The sequence below is a fragment of the Camarhynchus parvulus genome, chromosome 9 (genome assembly GCF_901933205.1).
Source record: "Camarhynchus parvulus chromosome 9, STF_HiC, whole genome shotgun sequence".
Lineage (NCBI taxonomy): Eukaryota > Metazoa > Chordata > Aves > Passeriformes > Thraupidae > Camarhynchus > Camarhynchus parvulus.
Window position 1 is genome coordinate 20,563,961 of NC_044579.1, and position 22,029 is coordinate 20,585,989.

General features: G+C 50.4%; 1 protein-coding gene across 2 annotated transcripts in view; it reads left to right on the top strand.

The window, feature by feature from the left end:
- Positions 1 to 16,513: 16,513 nt before the first annotated feature.
- The window catches only part of RYK (receptor like tyrosine kinase), a 55,672-nt gene continuing 50,156 nt past the window's right edge, over positions 16,514 to 22,029 (top strand). For both annotated transcript variants that reach the window (XM_030954372.1, XM_030954371.1), the window contains exon 1: positions 16,514 to 16,710. In XM_030954372.1, the coding sequence (XP_030810232.1) occupies positions 16,587 to 16,710 (124 nt within the window). In that variant the 5' untranslated portion in view covers positions 16,514 to 16,586. The remainder of the gene's footprint in view (positions 16,711 to 22,029) is intronic.

The following is a 22,029-nucleotide window of genomic DNA, read 5'->3' on the forward strand; positions in this document are numbered from 1 at the left end:
GGGAGGGGCGAGGGGAGGGTTGGGGGGGAAAGAGCTGGGGGGCCTTGTGGTTCTGGGGGGGAAGGGAGGGGCGGGGGGTGGTGGAGATGCTGAGGATGTTGGAGGTGCTCAGGATGCCCAAGGAGGCTGGGGATGCTGGAGGTGCTGGGGATGCTGGAGGTGCTGGGGATGCCTGAGGAGATTTGGAATGCTAAAAGGTGCTGGGAATCCTTGTGGTTCTGGGGATCACTGAGGTGCTGGGGATGCTGGAGGAGGCCAGGGATGCTGAAGGCACTGGTGGGGGGACTCTGGTGGGTGCAGCTCACACGGACATCTGGGACAGGGCCATGGGGTGCTGCCTCCTCCCTCTGCATCCCCAGGAGCTGGGAGGCTTGTCCAGGGATGGTGTGGGCAGCTGGGAGCTGAGAGGGACATGAGAACAGCCTGACCATCCAGGCCTTGCAGGCAGCAGGTGTTCCCTGGTTCCCTCCACAGATCCCCTGACAGGTCTGAGCCTCCTTCCTTCCCTTTCCTGCCTCCTCATCCTCCCTTGGAAAACTTCCCCTGGACCAGGGCCTTTGGCAGAGGTGGCAGGGGCCAGACAGAGCAGGGAAAGGGAAAGGGAAAGAAAGGAAAGGGAAAGGAAAGGGAAAGGAAAGGGAAAGGAAAGGGAAAGGAAAGGGAAAGGAAAGGGAAAGGAAAGGGAAAGGAAAGGGAAAGGAAAGGGAAAGGAAAGGGAAAGGAAAGGGAAAGGAAAGGAAAGGAAAGGAAAGGAAAGGAAAGGAAAGGAAAGGAAAGGAAAGGAAAGGAAAGGAAAGGAAAGGAAAGGAAAGGAAAGGAAAGGAAAGGAAAGGAAAGGAAAGGAAAGGAAAGGAAAGGAAAGGAAAGGAAAGGAGCATTCTGCTAGATCTAATGGTTTTTGGTTTTTTGGGGTTTTTTTTTTTGGTTGCTTGCTGAGTTTGGCAGCAGCAGAAAAATTTGAGAGGTTTGTGGCAGGTCCTGGGACACAGGGCTGGATGCAGCATGGAGTGAAGGGCAGGTCCCTGGGATGATGGGCCATGTCCCACCGCAGGGTGCTGCAACATGCTCTGGAATAGTATCTGGAGGGAACCAGGGATTAATTAAGTGGATGGAGAAAAGCTGTGGTCATTAGAAGCTCATTTGGAAGCAAAGGGGCTTGGAAAGGGCACTTCCTCAGCTGGAGGGGAAACGACATCCAGCTGCAGGAGATGGAGATGGCTGGAACCATCACTCCAGGCAGGGAAAGCCTTTAAAACCCACCCAGCTTCATCCCCAGGTCTCTCTCTCCCAGTACAGAGTCATAGCACACTAATGCTGCTCAGGCCATTTCAAGTGAAACTTCAGGTTCAAGTGTTTTCTCATACAGAAGTGCCTTGGGGTGTTTTGGTTATTTTTTTTCTTTCTTTATTTTTTTTTTTAATTAAAAAAACTTGTCTTCTTCCTTCCAGGAAAAACTGGATGTTTGGTTTCTCTGCCCACTGCAGGGGAAACATTTCATTGTGATTTTCCTTTCCTCTCCTCCCCCCTTTGGAGCTGAAACTCTTCTGAATAAACAAGCATTTAAGAATGTGTGTTGGTTAAAGAAAGAGAAGGGGCCCATATCCCACTTTCCCAGAAAATCACAGAAACACTGAATTTTTGGGAAAACATTTGTCTTCAGGCCAAAGGAAAGTTTTAACTCCTGACACTTGAAACTGTATATGCACAAATTTTCCTTGAAACATGGTGAGGGGGAGAATCACTTTCCTTAAATTTCCTAATTTTTCATTCGAGAAAGCTGGAGAAGAAAAAAAAAATATATCCAAGTTTCAGGGAGAAAAACACAAACAGAGAAAGGCAGAATGTGAATTTTGGCCTTGATGGAAAATGACACAGCCTGGAAAATATTCCCACCCGCATTTTTACAGCCTTAAAGTGCAATCCTGGTTTGTTTTTTTTTTTTTTCCTCTTGCATAGGGTCCAGCATGAAGTAACACTACCCAGCCTAGAGCTCCCATGGCATGTCCCAGGAATTTGTAAGCAATGTTGTATTTGCAGAGTAAACAGGGGTCGGGACAGAGGGTAGGTCAGGGCCACGTGTGTCCAGAGCCACTGGAGAGCAGCTCCTGCCACTTTTGGGGAAGGGAGGGCAAGCCCCCACCACCCTGACTGGCCATCCTGGAACTCCAGGCATGTCTTGGATCTACCAAAAGTTTAGGAGCGTGTTTCCAAGGCAACCAAAACATTATTTTTTCCAGCTGCCTCAAAAAAAAAAAAAAAGTGGAATTAGAGAAAAAAAAAAAAAAATGGAACCATCAGAGGAAATTCTAAGAAAATGAAATCAGATGGAAAACTGGCTGGCTGCTCCCTCTCCCTGGCTCTCCCTGAGGAATGCTGGATGCATACAAGCAAGGAAGATGCTTGTGGGGCTGCCCTCACCAGCCAAGGCTATTCCTGAGCTGCTGCTGCCCCATGCCCAGACCAGGAGCGGCTCCATCCCGGAATAGAGCCCCCATGGAGGAGACATTACCCATGGCAGCTATTTTGGGTTGTGTCCCTGCAGAGTTAAATGTGTCTCCAGCACCCGGCTGGCTCCCTCCCTGTGACCCAAACAGCTCATCCTGCCCAAAAGCCCCAATATTTTGCTCCTTGCTCCTTTCTTTTCCATCCTTTTTTCTCCCCATCTCCCTGAGCTTTGTGTCTGTTTAATCAGCAGCCTTGCTTTCCTTCCCCACGCTCAGCTGGCTCCAAGGCTGAGCAGTGCCTGGAGCCATCATGGTTTGGGAATGCCCATGGATCAGTGGGGAGGAATGCTCAGCATCGCCCAGCACCCAGCACAGGGCAATCAGGAAGACTGGATTGCAAATTCCAGGAGGTTTTTTGCACTCTGCTCTCTTGTTTACAGCTGCTTGCAGGGTGTAATCCCTGCTGTCCTCCTCTTCTATGCCAGGCATTTGCTGGCAGTGATTCCCTGCCCTGCCACAGAGCTGCATCCAGGAGAGTGTGAGGGAAGCTGGGCAGGCAATGCAGGAAAATCCACTCTGGCTTTGCAAGGTCCAAAACAGCTGGAAGGGAGGAGAAACCCCATGGAAAAGAGGGATGTGTGCCACAGCTGCAGCAGAGCTCAGGGAGCCAGCTCATGGCTTTGTGGTCAGGGGAACAGGAGTGAATGGGAATGGACATCTCCCTGGAGACTGCTGCACCATGGGCTGGCTTGGGAAGCTTGGAGAGAGCTTGGAGAAAGTGTCATGCTGTGGTGAAGCAGGACAGTCATCCCATCACATCACCCCCCTCAGCCTCTGCCTGCTTCCAGGCGGGAGAACCCGTCCCAGCCCTTGCACAGGCTCTTCATGCTCCACCAAACACCATCCCCGCTCCTGTGGTCCAAAGACCAGCTCCAGTCCATGGTCCATCACCACTCCCAGTGCTCCCTGAAGGCTGGTGCCCTGCCAGGTGGGAGAACACTGAAAACAACCCCAAAGCTGGAACTTTTCCAGCTCCACAACCTCTCCTGGCTTCAGCACTGGGGATACTCGGGGTAGAACTAGGGATCCTTGGGGTGAGCATGGCACAAACAGCGATGGAATCCTGAGCACACAGGCTCCTGCTGTGCTGTGGATCCTTCTGGCTGCCCACACAGACACACAGACACACGACACACACAGACACACAGACACACACACAGAGTCATGTGCTGCACAACTGAGGCACGGCTCTGCATGCCCCAGGCTGCCACATCTCACTCACAGGCCAGGGAACAAAACCCTGGGATGACAAAGCAGGAGAATTCCAGGGTGAGCTCTATTACCATGGAACAGCCTGGAGAAGAGAGAGCTTTGGGGTTACCCAAATACTGCAGCCTTCCAGTGTCTGAGAGAGCTGAAAAGGGACTTTGAGCAAAGGCATGGAGGGACAGGACAAGGAGGAATGGTTTCCTGCTGATAGAGGGCAGTGTTAGGTGGGATATTGGGAAGGAAGGTGGTGAGGCCCTGGCACAGGGTGCCCAGAGAAGCTGTGGCTGCTCCAAGTGTTCCAGACCATGCTGGACAGGGCTTGGAGCAGCCTGGGATGCTGGAAGGTGTCCTTACCCATGGCAGAGGGGTGGAATGAGATGTGCTTTAAGATCCCTTCCAACCCAAACCCCTCTGGGATTCAATGCTTCCCTCCTGGAGACTGAGTTGGCCAGGTAACCCCGTGTGCTCCCCAAGCCCGACCTTCAGAGCATGACTAGAAAGTGCTGCTGGCTCCAACGTGCCGAGGCAAGCGCTGCCTCTTCCTGCAGGTTCTGCAACAAACTGCTGCTGCTGCTGCTGCTGGGCTTTTGTGCAACACTTGGAGCCTTTCCAGAGGCTGGCAGGTAGGGAGGGAGGGATGGGAGCCTGACTGGGAATGCTGCTGGGTCAGCCTGTGGTCCCACACCACCAGGTTCCTGGCACAGCGGGTTGGCAATGCTGCTGCACTCACTCCCTCCCCAGGAGCAGAACCAAGGCGGCAGATTTTGTGATACTTTCTTTTGTTTTATCCTGTTCTCAAGCAGTTACCCATGGGCTGGGGGAAACTCTCCTCTTGCATTCAGGTTTTGTGCAGAAATTCCACAAATTCTTTCAAAACTCCCCAACTTTCTCAGCCTCGCTGCAATCTCGGAGCTTCGCAGTCCTCCAAAACCTGTGGAATGAGCAGCATTTCCTGGTGTTGAAATGCTGATGTAAGAGGGTGGTGAATCAGTGGGGATCTTTCAGCCTGAACCATGTTGTATGGCTGTTAGTGCTGAAGTTTTGCTATTTTAATCCACAAAGCCCCACACAATCCAGCCGGAGTAAATGGCGAGTAACCCCGCTGCATCCAGTGTCAAACCTGGGAACTGCTGGGAACGGAATTCGTGCAGAACTATTCTGGCTGGTGGGACCCTGCTCCAAACAGCCTGGATGCCATGCAGTAATCCAAGCGCTGTGTAACATTGCAAAGGGTATAAATAGCCCTTGCCGGGTGTGTCGGAGGGGGAATTACAGCAGCCTTGGAAAGATGAGCTGAAAGCCAGCTATGGGCCTGGGGCTTGAATTCACACTCAGTTCTGGCCCCTGTCACGTTACAGACACTAAAACTAGTTGGCTTTGCTTAATACATCCAGCCTGCACTGCCTTTTCTGGGTCTTTAAGTAGCACCCATCACACTGGGGTGCCGGTCCCCGAGTGCTGCTCTCCTTCCCTGCCAGCAGCTCACCGAGGATGGGTTTGGCTTCTCCAAAGTTAGAGCTGCCTGCTGCCTTGAACCCAACTCCTCAGCCAGCAGCATCCTCATGTTCCCCCAGCTTTTCCAAGAAAAAGCTGACACAGCTGCAGATTGAGGGGCAGAGGCCACAGAGCCACCAAAACAAGGACGAAACGAGTCCCCAGATGCCATGGCATGACGTGGGGAGATCCTTGGAAGCAACAGAGGAGACCATCACCCCCAGGTTACGGCAGCCTGGTCACCGAGGGCCGAGCCCTGCTCAGATTCCAGCGTCCCCCTCCTCCAGGGTGAACGAACTCCAGTGCTGCTGGAGTTTGGAGCGGACACTCTGTCCACATTCTTCAGCCCAGCGCCGGGAATGTCAGCTCCTGTCCGGACGCCAGGGGCTCGCATTCCTCCCCGGTGCTGCTCCCAAAGAATGCCAGCCCGGAGAGAGGGTGCTGCCGGCTCCGGGGGGATCCGGGGAGACACGCTGCACCCGCAGGAGCGCCTCAGCCGAGCTGGCAGAGCCGGGCAGCGTTAGCACATGTGTGCTGCTGCTGCTGCTGCCGTGTGTTTACTAAACACCGCTCCCGGCCAGAGGGAATGGCTGGAATTCACCCCTCGCTCCCCAGCAGACCCCAAGGACATGCAGGAGGAGCAGGGGAATTCGCTCCTCCAGCCTGTTGCCATGGCTGCATATTTCAGAGACTCAAGCAGGGAAAAAAATAAAAGAAGAAAACCAAAACATTTCAATGGGAGGGAAGAAAAATAGGAGGGGGAAAAATGCAGCAGAGTAATGAGAAGGACGAGCGAGTCCAAGAAATGTATTAGATCATCCTTAGAAACTGGTGTCTGAGGAGTTCTCCACAGCTCAGGCTGTTCCAATGTTTACTGTGTGTTATTTAAACCATGACTCCTGGCACCAGCGGGGGCTCTGCAGCACCACGAGCTGCTCGGGAACGTTGTTAAAAGCTGGTCGCGGGCTCCAGGAGAGGGGCTGGAAGCAAAACATCCCTGCTGGATGGGGAAGGCAGCCTGCTGCACAGAGGGGAGCTGCTGGCAGCATGGCAGCAGGGCTGGATCTGAGAGCAGGGCTGGATCTGAGAGCAGGGCTGGATCTGAGAGCAGGACCCAGGGCAGCAGGGCTGGATCTGAGAGCAGGGCTGGATCTGAGAGCAAGGCTGGATCTGAGAGCAGAACCCAGTGCAGAGCTGGCAAACAGCAGTGCTGGATATCAACCCCTAAGTTACAGGATCAGAGCCTTGGAGAGGCTGAGCAAGGACAGGCAAGGGCTGGCTCCAGTGTGAGAAAGGAGCTGGGCTGAGCAGCAAGCAGAGCCTGAGTGAGGGTGAGATGCACACCTGCAAGCAGTGAGGTGTCCTGGCTCCTCTCATCCCAAAGGGACTTGTTGCTATCAGTGCCCTGGGTATTTAAAGCCACTCTGTGGGCAGTTTTTACGAGCAGGTTTTGGCACATGGGTTGCTCCCTGTGCTCGGTGTCCGTGGCACTCTGGAAAAGCATCCCTTCCTCATGCAGAGGCAGTGCACAGCATCGGGAGCATGGAGTTCCCACTCTGGCCAGGGTGATGCAAGTCTGGCTCATGTATCCCTGTGGTACCAACTGGAGTTCACAGGGGAGCCACAGGCATGCCAGAATCCAGCTGGGTTTAAAACCCTGCAATGATCCAGCACCTTTGGCTCCCATATCTCCTGGAGGAATCTGGATCTGCAGCAATGTTTATTCTCTCCTGGGATTCCCACTGTTAATTACATAATATGGAATGATGGTGCCATGGTCTGTGCTCCATGCCAGGAGTGCCAGCGCTGTCTGACCACATGCAAGAGCCGGTCTGGAGCTGGAGGTGAACAGAAACAATTTCCCAAGGGACAAAATCAGAGAATGAGGTTTGGGTGGGAAGGGACCTTAAAGATCACCTATCTTCACCCCCTGCGACAGGCAGGGACACCTTTCACTATCCCAGCTTGCTCCAAGCCCTGTCCAACCTGGCCTGGAACATTTCCAAGGATGGAACAGACACAGCTTTTCTGGGCAACCTGTGCCATGGGCTCTCCACCCTCACAGGGAAGAACTTCTTTCCAATATCCCATCTGGCAGTGGGAAACCATTCCCTCTTGTCTTGCCACTCCAGGTCCTTGTCCCAGGTCCTCAACAGCTCTCCTAGATCCCCTTTACCTCTGGAATGTGCAGTGAGGTGATCCCAGCTCCTTTTCCTTTTCCTTTTCCTTTTCCTTTTCCTTTTCCTTTTCCTTTTCCTTTTCCTTTTCCTTTTCCTTTTCCTTTTCCTTTTCCTTTTCCTTTTCCTTTCCCTCCCCTCCCCTTCCCTTCCCTCTCCCGCTCCGACAGCGACACCTGGCGGCCGCGCCGCCGCTGCGCCCCCGCCCGGGCCCCGCAGATCCCGAGGCTGGAGCGTGTCCAGGGAAGGGAACAGAGCTGGGAATGGGGCTGGAGCACCAGGAGAGGCTGAGGGAGCTGGGAAAAGGGCTCAGCCTGGAGAAAAGGAGGCTCAGGAAGGACCTCCTGGCTCTGCACAACTCCCTGACAGGAGGGGACAGCCGGTGGGGATCGGGCTCTGCTCCCCGGGAACAGGGATGGGAAAAGGAGGAAGCAGCCCCGAGTTGTGCCAGGGGAAGTTTAGATTGGATATGAAGGGAAATTTCTTCATGGAAAGGCCATCCAGCCCTGGCACAGCTGCTCAGCTGGTGGAGCGCCCACTCCTGGAGGAACTTCAAAGCCAGGTGGATGTGGCACTTGGGGGCATGGGAAGCCTTGGCAGTGCTGGGGGAACTCTTGGACTCTTTCATCTTAAGAGGGCTTTTCTAACTCAAATGGGTCTGTGAGTCCCTCTCTATATCGTGTTTAGTCACCCATTCCCCACAGCAGAGCATGGCAGTGGTGTTTTCCAGCCAAGGCCTTTTCCTCACTATTCACTCAGGAACATTTCTCCCTGGCTGGTTCCACTCTGCTCACAATAGTGAGTCTTTAATGACAATCCTGTTGCATGTTCAGGACAAAGCTTAGAAATGAGGGAGAGGGGATCTGTTGCCCCATCCGCTGCACGGGCAGTGAGATGCAAATATCACCAATCTAAAAGCAATTTTGCAAGTGAAATGCATGGTGTAAACCATCCATACAGCTTTCACCCCATAAAAATGCCTGTGGATGGTTTTCCAAGATATGCATTTTGCTTTTTGTGGGGTTCAAGAGATATTAAGCAGCAGAAAGTTCCTTTCCAGCTGACCTAACCCTCACCCTGCCCCACAAGGAGATGCCTCCAGTAGGAAATGGGACAGAATTCATTGCTGTGACCCATCAGTGCCCAGCCCTGTCACCCACAGCTCAAGAAGATGCTGAAATAAGACCTATGGAAGTGGTTCAAGGTCAGACTTCCACTTCACAGGGAAAACCCAAGGAAATGCATCTTATTTTACTCATACAAGCAAAACAGCTGAGCACAGTGATAACAAAGCAAGAAAATGCCCAAGGATTTTTGCCACAACGGAGACAAAATTTTAATCAGCTGGTGAAAATGTGTGAGGATCCTGCAGTCATCATTCAAACTAGGGCAAGACCTGGCCTGTGCAAGTTCTTGCTTCCAGGATCCCTGCTCACTTCCAGGATCCTTTCTCACTGTCTTTGGAGCTTTAGAAGATTTCCTAGCACAGAAATCAATGTGGGAATACTGCAGGTTTTATCAGAGGCAATTGAAAATATGTTGGATTTTTTTTTTTTTCTGAAAGAAGTTTTTATTGAATTTCAGGTATACAGGGCTTCATGTGGTGGGAGCTGCTAGAGAGCAAATGGTCTGGCCAGGATTTTGAAATCACCCAGGAATGGTTGGATGGGAGGAGGACAGGTTGCCTTTCCAAAGCCTTTTTCCTGACTCTTCCCACAATTTCAAGATGAGGATCTATGAAAACACACCAGCACTGAAAGAACAGAATAGAGCCAAAGGCACAAAGCATTTTAATGAGGCAAAAACATCCTGCTAAGTCTTTTGGTTTATTGGTGTTGAGCCTGTTCCAAGCCCAAAGAAAAGGACTCTGAATCTATTAAAATAGTTGGCTTGTGGGATCTGCAATGTAAGCATGATTAAAATCCATCTATTTTTATCCATATGAGAATATGTCAGCCAGAGGAATCCGTTTTTTTCGGAAGTAAAATATATTTGTCTTCAATAAAAGCATCCAGGTGAGCTCAGTGTGCAACAGCATTGCCCAGTTCTGGGAAAAGAGGAAGGTACCTGGGTCTGCAGCTTCCCAGCCCCTTTGCTGGCTGGTGCTGGTGACATTCCAAGAATTGTAATGCCATTTGCACAGAAGATGGGAGACAAGAGTTAGATCTCTGCCACCTGAAGAAATTCAGGCTTGCTGCTGCCCAGAGCAATCTAAACCCTGAGAGGAGTGGGAGAGTCCTGCTCTTTCCTGCTTCCAGCTTTGATGGGTGCAGGGGCTCCACAATCTCTTCTGTAGAGGGTGTGGGATTTGCTCAGCACTTCTTTCTGCTTCTCATTTATCCCAGTGAAAACGGGGATTTTAATACTTTCTCAGAGAGAAAGTCACATAAATATTTTCCACTTCCTGGGCGAATGCTCCAATTGTGCTTTTGTAAAAGAGGGATGGGGTACAGTGACTCCTACAATTAATTATCTCCATTCCTGTATTGTGTGTGGGCTCTGAAAAAACGTGGTAAACCATAAACCAGCCCCAACTGCCAGAGCACAGGGAAACACTTGCGTAAGTGACCTGTAAAACACAACCATGTCAGTTTGTAAGTGCTGCTCTGTTGGCTTCCCAAGGGAAAGGGGAAGTCCTGGAGAAGACTGAGCTCTCTGAGGATGGGTGCTGTGTTTGGAGTCATGTGCTGAACTACAATGAAAGGTCTGTTGTTTGAGCAGAGACATAAGAAAACCCCCGGAGACGAATTTTGAAGGATCATTTGCACTGAAAAGCCAACAAAAGACCAAGCAGGAGCAGGTTCAGGTGTCTGCTTTCCTTCTCCCTCTGACAGATATTCAATTTTCCCTCATTTTTCCATTGAAAATGGTTTGATCTGTAATTTTCTGTCCTGATACCAACTCTCACCTGAGAATCAAGCTCTGATCAAGTGCAGAACAAACTTTAACAGCATATAAGCCTTGTTGTGCAACACCCATGGCCCCAAATCCTGGGGAAAGGAAGGAAAGGAAAGCAAGGAAAAGGCTCCCAATGACACACAAACATCAGCCAGCAACCCTGGGTGTCCTGGGGAGGGAAGAGGTGACACAGCCAGCCCCCAAACTCAAACAATTTATTTCATATTTAGCAATATCATGGCATGCACACTCCCCTTATACGGCAAACACAGAAATGGCATGTGCCTTCCCAACCACATGCTGAAACCCTAGTCTGAGGCTCTGCTCTCCCCCAGCCTCCCTTGCTTCATGCCACAGCAGCTCCAGCCAGCTTCATGTTCCCAGGATGTTTTTGCCATTAAATGCTACATTTCCAGGAACTTGTACACACATTTCCCTCTGCTGCTGTGTGACTTTTCCTCTCTGTGTACCCCAGCCCGAGCAGTCTGACTGCAGCAATGGAGCAGACAGCTCTTCCTTCTCCAGGGCAGCTTTATTCACCTGAGAGCACAATTAGGAAATAAAGAAAGGAAAAATAGAAATCTGGTGCAAAGGGGAGCAGGTTGGAAGTCTGAAGGCTTTTATCTTTCCTTCAGTGCTATTCAAGAAACAGGGGGCACCAGTCTTCCCAACAGTGCTGCCTGTTTATAGTTGATGTAACGGGACAAAAGGAGTTTGTGAGAAGGTCTGGATGTTTTAAACTCTGAAATTTCAGCTCTTCCCTCCCCTGGAAGACTCCATGGGTCAGTGCTGATTTGAGTGAAGCCATCTGTCTATTTATATTACTCAATATGTTGTCCATTCCCTCATTCTCAGTTCTCCTCCTGCTTTGGGAAAAGGCATGGCAAATTCAGGGATGTGGGAGAAAACGAGCAGCAAGCTGCCAGTTTGTTCCACCCTGATGAGCAAGGAGAACTGGAAATCCTGGGGCACCATGCTCTGGGAAAGACAGAAGAGGGCAACTCCTCAGGAAATGCCAGGAAATGAAGCAGAGCAAATGAATAGGTTTATCCCTACTCGGAGCTGATGGATGCATCTTTGCCCATGGAAAGGGGCAGATAAATACTAAATAAAGGGGAATACTAAATAATGAAGAGGTCAATTATTACTAAATAGCTTAGGAAGCCTGCTGCTTGCACAATCTCAGCTGTGCCATCTTTTCCTAGCATTCCTAAATCTGAAGCCCCTCTTGCCCATTTCTAATGCTCATCCACAAGCAAAGCCAAAGCTCCAGAGCATTTCTGCAGAGAAGCCTTGCAGGCAGGGGTCCTTGAGCAATGATGAGCTGAAGATTCCTGGGCAACAGAACCAAGGTGCAATTGAGTTGGAAGCCATCCAAGCACTGAGGTCACCTGGTACTCGTAAAGGAGAGAAGCTGTTTGAAGGGGAAAATGTTGGAAGACTGATTGGAAGAGGCAGCAGGACTTCATTCCTGTGTCTGTGTGAAGGGGCCAGCTCTCCTCCCCAGGGAATGCTGCACAGTGACTTACAATCACAAAGAGGAGGTGGGAAAAGCCAACCCCCTTTGCAGCAGCATGTGTGAGCGAGTCTGGACAGGGAGCAGCCATTCCCTAAGCCCTGTCTCCCACCTTCCAGCACCCACATAAACATCCCTATATCATGTGTCTTCCACGAGGCCCTCATGTATCAAATTCCTATCAGTGCCATTAATTGTCAGCTATTTGCTTTTACAGATTTGTTTTACATGCAGAAATGAATCCCAGCTCCTCTGTGCCTCTCGGGACACGGCGGTGGTAAATGCTGATACAATCAGGCTGGGAGCACATGCAGTGAGGCATCCCAGCGTCTATCCAAGCAAAACTTTTCCATGTGAGTGCTGTGAGTTCACAGCTATTGCTAGCAGCTTGCCATGGACAGACTTTGTGTATCCTCTTGCAATATAATCTTCCCCAGAATGGTTTTGAAAGACCGTGAACTCGATCCTGCCAAAAATAGTCTGTGCAGCCAAAAAAAATCAACACAAGATCTTCAGTGTTTGAGCTGGCCTGTGAATTGCATTTTTCACCTTTTTCCAATGAGATGTTTCTTGACATCCATGAAACCTTCATTTGGTTTCTAATACCCCCAATTATCCTTGCAGCCTGCATTTTAATTACAACATCAGAGCCCAGCAAGCAATTGGCTTCATGGGCAAGGGGGGCCCAGCCAGGCCTGTAGCCCCGTGAGCGGCCGTGCACAGGCTGGCAGCTGCAGCCCAAGAATGTGTTTATTTGTGTTTGGTTTATGTGGTTTTGGTGACCTTTTGTTAAAATCAGCCAGTGGCTTCCAGGAGGCAAAGTTACATACTCACTGAAAAGAAATGCAGGGAAATAACCCCGCACGGGCCCTTCTGCTGAACGTCACATTTGTGCTGAATATCGTGTCCTTATGCCCAAGGCAGGGGTGGCTGAGGTTAAGGTTAAAGTCATGTTTGTTATCCATGGTGGTTGCATGAATATTGTCCCTTTGGTCCTCATGAAGAAGGACAGGCCAGAAATAATTTTGGGAAAAATGGGGCACAGTGGAAAATGAAAAAAGGACCCCCATGATGGGGTTCCTGTGGGTCCTGCCACCATTACAGGCTGTTACAGCTGAGGAGTGTCCGTGTTTTTCTGTCTCTTCTTCCGACTCTTTCACAAACTCACAGATAAAAAGAACTGTTTGTCTCCTGCCTGGTGCCTACACCACGTTTTCAACCTCTCTGGGCTCGTCCAGCCTCCAGAGAGCAGCAGCAATTTCTGCTGTTCCTTCACGCTCACTGTGAGTGAAGCAGGGGTCCCTCCAAGAGATAAGTCCATGCCAACACTCTGTCAGTGCCTTCCCATATAAGCCGCCTGCCAATGTCACCAGAAAAGGGCATCAAACTTTTGTTTGGTTTCTGGCTGGTGAGCCTCAGTCTTGGTTTTGATCACATCAGATACCACACGTTGTCTGTCCGTCTGTCCGCGAGTCCCTAAGTGAGGTGCATCAGAAACCACACCGAGTCTGGGATTTAGGCTACATCTGCAGGGCAAATAAACACAGATGCCCAGGCGCCTTGCTTCCAGGCTGAGGAAATGGCCTGTGGAGAAGCTGTGGTGTGGAGGGCTCTGCAGCCTGGGCCACATCCCCTAACTACAGGCCTGCATGTAATTGCCAGCTCCATCCCAGTTTGGTATTTTATTTTTTTTACACCTCACACTGTTTAAATAAGTGATGGGTATTGTGGGGAGGAGTGTGAGCAATTTCTCCTTTTTCACGTCAGTGATTAGAAGAGCAGAACTTCCGACACGCTTTCCACTCTTATGATTATGAGCCAAAAGACTCAGTGATTAAACCCTGCTGTGGCAAATTAGCCTGCAGTGTCCTCCTGTCACAGTGTCCCACAGGAAAAAATTCCTCCTGGCAGGTCAGGAGGGAACGCAGAATTTAAAGACAATAAGGAATTTAATGATCATAAGTGAATATTGTGATGCTTCTGCTGAAAATCTCAACCAAGCAGGCAGCTCCCAGAGATGGATTTGCTAAGAACAAAGCTGTCACTGCTCTAGGGATTCCAGAGGAGCTGGAGAGCAGCCAGGTGTGACAGCAGGTAGGAAGGTGACAATGCAGGTGGCTCTTCAGCCTTGAAAAATGAGGAACAAGGTGTGTTTAGGTCAGCAGCCAGCTCAGAAAAACAAAATCCCCCTCTTAAGCCAATTGGAACAAAGGTTTTGTGTTTCAGGGGAAAGGTGGACACCTTGAAAAAGGGTTTTGCACCAAACTGCCACAGAAATCCTTACTTTTGAAATACTGCACAGCAGAGGATTTTGGGAAAAGGTCAGGAATGTTTGTATAGGAGATTCAAAGCCTCACACTGGAATTTAATGTTGTTTGCATCTTTGGACTTGATTATTATTGCATTCTTTTAAAATATATCAGCTGTCAAGCAGCCCTGCTGCTGGCATTCCATACTGTAACAGAACAGGAGGTGTGTTTACAGTTTGGATTTTACTTCAGGATCGTTACAGGCAGCAATGGCTTGGCTGGAGCTGAAATCCCCATCCTCTGTGGGCCAAAGGCCCTTTGTTACAGTGAAATGAAATGCTGCTGCTTCTTAGCTCTGAAAGGACCCTAAGATAAAAAAGCAGATTAAAACATTAAATATAACATCAGTATGTTTTATATACTTATAAACAGTGCATTTAAAAAAACCTTAATTTTTTGTTTTAAAAAAATTACCAAAAAAGGAAATTCTCTTTAACTAAAACACTGGTATTCCAGCAGTATTTCTGACTGGGAAAGCTTCTGAGCAGTGTGCTGGGTTTTGGGTAGTGGGGGAGCTATAGGAGTGGTTTCTTTGAGAAGCTGCCAGAAACTTCCCCTGTGTCTGATGGAGTTGATGTCAGCCGGCTCCAAAACAGACTTCTCATTATCCTACAAATCTGGTAGTAAATTCCACAAATTTCCTCAAACTTCCCTCCTGTTTTACCCCTGACAGTAATTGCTGAGTGGTCTCTTCCTGTTTTTATCTCAACTTAGGAGCATTATATTTTCTCTCCCCTGTCCAGCTGATGGAGCAGCTTTGGTGGGCACCAGGCATCCCACAGTCTGTCACTGTGGGATTATCTTTTTTGGGGGATATTTTGGCAGAGCATTTCCATTCATGGCCGTGATCCCCTGGCCCATCCTGGATGGATGGCTGGGGCAGGCTGTAAGGATTTGGGGATGGAGTCAACCACAGCTAAGTGGGAACAAGGGGATGTGCAGGGTCTCAGGGTGAGCATGAGGTGATTCAGTGGGTGGATCCCACTGATGGAGGATTGGGGTCAGATGCCATAAAGGACCTGGCCAAGACTTTGGAGATGCTGGTCAACAGTGGCTGGACACCAGCCCAGGTGTGCCCATGTGGGCAAGAGGCCAATGGGTCCAGCAGGACCAGCGCAGTGACAATGACTGGGCACTGTGAGGCCCCTCATGTGCTCTGTCCAGTTCTGGCCCTCATGACAAGAAGGACATCGAGGGGCTGGAGCATGTCCAGAGAAGGAAATGGAGATGGGGAAGGGTCTGGAGTACCAGGAGCGGCTGAGGGAGCTGGGAAAGGGGCTCAGCCTGGAGAAAAGGAGGCTCAGGGGACACCTTGTGGCTCTGCACAACTCCCTGACAGGAGGGGACAGCTGGGGGGGGTCAGGCTCTGCTCCCAGGGAACAGGGACAGGATGAGAAGTATTGTATTTGTGCGGTGCCCCGATGAAGGAAGGAACGATGAATCTGACTCCATGTTCTTAGAAGGCTAATTTATTATTTTATGATACTATAATAGATTAAAGAATAATATACTAAACTATACTAAAGAATTCAGAAAGGATACTTACAGAATGCTAAAAAGCTAATAATAAAAACTCATGACCCTTTCCAGAGTCCCGACACAGCTTGGCACTGATTGGCCAATGAATGAGAACAACTCACACTAAAATCCAATGAAACAATCACCTGTGGGTAAACAATCTCCAAACACATTCCAAAGGAGCAAAACACAGGAGAAGCAAATGAGATAAGAATTGTTTCCCTTTTCTCTGAGGCTTCTCAGCTTCCCAAGAGAAAAATCCTGGGCGAAGGGATTTTTCCAGAGAATGTGAATGCCACAGAGAAGGAACGGCCCCAAGCTGTGCCAGGGCAGGTTCATATTGGGCATCATGGAACGGGTGCCCAGGCATTGGCAGGGGCTGCCCAGGGAGATCTGGAGTCCCCATCCCTGGAGGTGTCCAAGGAAGGCCTGGACGTGGCACTCGGTGCTCTGGGCTGGGTGACACGGTGGGGATCGGTCACAGCTTGGACCCGATGGTCTTCGAAGTCTTCTCCGACCTCAGTGATTTTGTCATTCCGTGACGGGCACTACGCAGAGAGCGGGGATGCTCTCCGTCCCTCCTCCTCTTCCTCCCGGCGCCGGGCGGGATGCGGGAAGAGGCGGGAAGAGCCGTGAGGGGGATCCCGCCCCTCCCGCCCGCGCTCAGGGGCCGCCCGCGGCGGCGGGAGCGGCGCTGCGCGGGGCGGGGCCTGGCGGCGGCCGCGCCGTGCGAGGGTCCGGCGGGGCGGGGGGTCCCGCCCGCTTCCCCCGGCCCTGCGTCCGTCCCTCCGTCCCCCGCGGAGCGATGGTGCCGCGGCGCCGGGAGCCCGGCGGGGGGCGGCGGGGCCGGCCCCGTGAGGCGGCGGGGGAGGCGGGCGCGGGGCCGCGGCGGGGCCGGCGGGTGCGGGGCCCGCGCCGCCATCTCCTCCGCCTCCTGCCGCCGCCACTGCTGCTGCTGCTGATGCTGCCCGCCGGCGTGCAGGGCCAGCCCGGCCTCGGCCCGCATGCCCCGGACTGGCCGCCCAGCGGCCCCGGGCCCAGCCTCAGCATCTACCTGAGCGAGGAGGAGGTGCGGCAGCTGATCGGTGAGTGCGCCCCGGGGCCCGGGGCCGGCGCGGGGCTGAAGCGGGGGGAGTCCGGCCGCTCGGGAGGGGCTCAGGGGAGTTCTGCGGGCCGGGGTGGAAGTTTGGGGGGCTGTAAAGGATGGGGAGCTGTGAGACTGGTCTGGGAATGATGGGCGTTAGCAGGACCGGAGGTGGCTGTGGGATCCGGGGGGAATTGGGGTGTCTGTGGGAATGTTGGGAGGGAAACAGATCTCGGATGCTGGGGAGGGAGGAGAGGCTGTGAGTGGGGATGAAGGATCTCGAGTTCATGAAAGGATGGGGGTCTGTGGGTCTGGGAAGGGAATGGGTGAATGCAGAGATCTGTGTGGGTTCTGTGGGAATGGCTGCGAGCGGGGATGAAGGAGCTGGGGCTCGAGAGGGTGGGGGGCTCAGGCCCTGGGGTGGGGATGGTGGGTGTCAGCAGGACCAGGGCTTTGCTGGGGGGTCCAGGGGACGGGGATGTCTGTGGGACGCAGATTTGGGGGGGCAGAGAAGGATGGAAAGGGTTGTGAGTGGGGATGAAGGACCTGGAGCTCAGGAGGGGCTGGAGAACTATGGGACTGGGGTGAGGATGGGTGATCCCAGGGATCTGTGGGTTTTGTAGGACTGGGGTCCTGGTGACAACAGACGAGTCAAAGGGGTCTCTGTGCTGCTTTGTGTTTGTGTGTTTAGGGGAAGAAAAGGCTTCACCCTTATGGTGGGGGGCTCCCCAGATTGGAGCAACTGGGGATGGTGTCCTGTGGGAGCAGGGTAAGCCCTGGAAGAGGTGAACTCAGGCCCATGATTTAATTAGCCAGGCAAGCGACATGCAGAGGGCAGAGAGGAGACCTGGCAATAATTGGGTGTGTGTGTGTGAAAGGAATCTTAATTTCTAGGCAGGCTGACAATTGCTGCGCAAGGACTTGGAGGCAGTTCCTGAAGTCCCCCATCTGGCCCGCTGTGGAAGGCTTTCACAGGAGTTCTGTGCTTGGAGAGCCTGACTTAAACAAAGATTTGTTTTCTGTAGGCTTTGCCTTCCATAAGCTCTTGTTTAGAGTTGGTGGCTGGAGTCTCAAAACAAATCTGTTGGTGTCCCCGGTGATTTGTTTTTCCCAAGTGCCCTGTATCTCTGCAAGCCGGAAAACAGGCAGTGCAAGACTTTATTTGCGTCAAATGGACAAAATAAAAATATCTCCAGTTAATTTGCACTCTGTGAGCACACAGCTGACCCGAGTCAGGGGATCTGGGGACTGAAGAACACTGTAAACATTTTTCCCTCATGGTTTGCCCTGGTGATCAGTGTCCTGCTGTTGTCATTTGTACATGGCACGTGCTTGCTGCCAGATGCTCTGGTACATATAGAGGGTGAAAATGTCTGGCTTGCTGCTGAGCTGGGATTCTGAATAAGTAGTTAATCTTGGAGTAGTGAATGGTAAGGTTTGAGCTCTCCCCTGTCTAGTGCCTGAAATCTCTGTTAGTTGGATTTGTTCAGGCTTCTGTGGCCCACTGGCGTAATTGCTCATCATGAAGTAGCAACTGAGGAGGCAAGATGTGCTGTTACTGTTTTTTAAGCTGAATTTCTTTCTCTAGCCTCCGTTATGGGTGTCTATTACTACATGGCTGAAATAATTTACTACTCTGTGACTGGTTTATATCACTTTTAGTATCTGACATGAATGATCTATTCTGCCTCTGTGACCCCAGAGACTTGGATAAATTGGAATCTAATGTGGAGGTAAACTGGGACTTCCTTCAGTTAGTGAGGTTCCGATCACTGGAAATCTGTTGCAAACTAAACTTCCACGATCTAAATTGTGTTGTTGGCATGAGCAGATTTAATTTTAGGGGTATCTCTACACGTGCTGTTGGCTGTAGGTGAGGTGTGGTTTAAGGAGGCATTTAGACGTACACCAATTTATCAATAACTTCTTTTGGCAGAAGAAAATCCTGAGGGACAGACAGTTTTGTTCCAGGTGTTCACGATTCTGAAAACAAAGCCAGCTTTTCATATGTTCCATTTTGTAGTGTCTGATTGGGATTTACATACAATCAAGTTCATGGTTTAAGGTCTCATACTGATGTGTGAACTTGCAAAGGGCAGTGAGGGGTTTCAGCTTCTGGAACTTCCCTGAGAAAAGCTGTGGGTCAGCAGATGCTGGGATAGTCAGTCACGGGGGATAGCAAAATGAGGTTGCTTGTGAAGTGAAGTGTTAAGTTCACTGAGGCTGCTAATAGAAACTGGATTCTTTCACCTTTTGTCTCTAAACAATCTCGTGTCTGCTACTGTCTTGCTGTGGCTGAACAGAAACTCTCAGATTTTCTGCTCATAAACCCAACTGTTACATGGAATTACTACAGTTACTGCAGTCTATGCTGTTTTCATGCTTCTAAATATGACCCCTGTACATCTTTAGGTGACAAATTTGATTAGGAGTAAATGTAAACCCACATGTGGCTGCTGAATCGGTCACAGACAGTGATGCAGAGCTGGAGCATCCCAGGGTCTGGTGGAAACTCTGTGGGGCCACATCCCCATGTGGTCTCTCCATCAGCCAGGCTGACACGGTTCAGTGGAGTGTCTGGTGCTGCTGCTTTCCCCAACCCCGGGGTTTGGTGTCTTGCAGAACCATGGGTTGTGTTTTAATCAGGCTGTGGCTCTTGGAAGTGAAATAGGAACTTGCTGCAGATTATTTGTGGCTGCTGTTCTTTGTGGCACGGACGAAGGACAGATACAGTGATTTACAGTGAAAACTGCCTGTTCCTTTCCTGTGTGCTCACGCCAGATTTCCACCATTGGGCTGTGGAATTCTGACCATGTGTCTGCCTTAGGAGGAATTGTTTTGTAGTCTTCAGGACTTTGTGTAGAAGAAAACTAGAGGAAGCTGGCTTGTCTTGTTGTGTGAGGTGGATTTTTATTTCGAAACACTGTGGAGTTCTCAGGGTCTGAAAGCAGGACTTGCTATATGGCAGGCATATGGTGTCTCTGTCAGAAATATCTCTTGCCATTCCCATGGAAAATATCCCCAGCCATCCAGACTACAAGCCTTTGGGAAAAATAATCTGTGGTTTTCACATAGTTGAATGTGTCAGATTCCGCTTACACCAGGCAGGATTCAGCACTAGAGGGGATGGAGTAGGAAGGAGTTAGCTGAGGGGACTTGGCTGAGGTGACTCCAGCGATGGCAGCAGGAGGCAGAGGTGTCAGGGTGAGAGCAGTGGTGAGGTACAGGGTGAGGGGGAGTTGGGGAGGAGGAAGGGAGGTGCTGCTTTTTGGGGAGAGACATCCAGAGCACCACAACCATTTTAGGGGTGTCTGTGAACTCTCTTAGCACCATCATCTGTAGCTTTTTAGAGCTGGTTCATCTGGAGAACCTTTTTTGGGCCTGTGCTTAGACCTGAAGAAAGTTTTGTTAGTTTTATGTAGTGACTGAACAGGTGTGAAAACACCACCTGATCCTGTCTCTCTTTCCAGTGACCACCCTGTGGTGCTGAACATGCAGGTGGTGTGGAGTTAGTGATGAGTTACTCAGTAGGAGGTCTCTACTTGATTTAGTGACTTTCATTGCAGTTTTCCCATGAAGTCAGAATGTGCTGTTTGCCTTATGTTGAAATGCTCCATTGTTCTGCTTTTCACAGGGTCCTGGGATGTGAAGGCTGGTACATCCCTGTTTTGCAGGTACCAATCTAAGGTTTAGAGAATAAGGTAGAAAATACTCATTATTATTGGATAGCTCACTTTAATAATTAAGGATTGGATCTAGTCTGTGTTATTTGGCACTTTGTGCATTCCTGGTGTATCTCTTAGACCTTGATTGTGAGTTCCCAGCAGTTCTGAGCTCAGCCTCACAGGTTGTACCCTCTGATTCTGAGGACCAGAATAAATAGCTGCCTGTGAAAACTTGGCTTAAGCAGCTCTCCTGGCATTGCATGCTGTTCTTTTGCAGCATTCATGGCAACAGTAAGGTGCTTAAGCAGTGAGGACAACCCTTTCTGGCCCTGCAGAGGTTTTTTTGGAGACTAAGTGCCTTTCAGCTGTGAAATTGGTCTTGTGGATAGCCCTCCTGTCACATGGCTCTGGATCTTTGTAGGAGTCTGGTCTGGATGTTACCTGAGATTTAGTCCCATGGGGGGAAAATACCACCACATTATTGTGTAACTAAGGGCTATCATAATGCAGGTATATGGGGGGCTAAATTAGAATTGCAGGGGGATATTAGAGTCAGAAGTCCTACAATGTTTACATTGAGTTTCCAAATTTAGTGTTCTCTGGCCTAGTTTCTTCTGAGCAATTACTGAATGCTGTCTGTTGTTAGTTTTATATTTGCACTCACTCAATGACAGAGTTAAATGAATTTCACTTATGTGACTTGTACTTACGTGTTCTAGAATTTCATTAAAAGCCATTGTGCAGTTTACTAAAATGAGTTGTCTGGCTGCAAGATGCAACATCGATGCAAAATCTATTACAGCAGAGGGTTGTTTGTTTGGTTTGTAAATTGAGGTGGTGACTCACAGGGTGGTTGAGGTTGGCAGGAACCTCTGGAGGTCATCTGGTCCCACCCCTTGCCCAAACTGGTCCCATCCCTTGCCCAAACTGGGCCACCCAGAGCTGCTTGTCCAGCACCACATCCAGGAGCTTCTGAACGTCTCGGAGGATGGAGACTTCACCACCTCCCTGGGCAGCCTGTGCCAGTGCTCAGTCACCCTCCCTGTATGAATTTTTCTTACTGCTCAGACAGACCCTCCTATGTTTCAATTTGTGCCTGATGTTTGGATCTTCTCACTGGGCACTGGTGGGAAGAACCTGCTTCCATCCTCTCTGCACACACCTATGTATATTTATATACATTGATGAGATCCCCCTGAGCCCCCTCTCCACAGCTTTCTCAGTGTCTTCTCATGGTAGAGGTGTTGCAGTTCCTTTAATCCTCTTTGTGGTCCTTCACTGAACCCTCTCTTGTAGCTCTGTGGCTCTTCTCTTGGGAACCCCAGTGCTCCAGGTGTGACCTCACCAGGGCTGAGCTGAGTCCTGGGAAATTACAGGCCAAATGCAATGTTGTATGTTAGAAATGGAGTCTAAGCATCATCTTATTGCAGCAGATGATAGTTGTCTTCATTTTATACTGTGAAACATCTTTGTTGATGTCATTGTTTTGGGGAGTTGGTCACAGACGGGAGTTCCCATGAAAAGTGCTTTATGGTGCTTGCACAGCATCTGTAGTGGCTGGAAATCCTCTTGTTCCTTTGTTGCCTGATTGTTATGAAAGGGAGCTGAAAGTGTGTGTTGTTTATGATTCTTGAAAAGCTTCAGGGCCTTGTTAA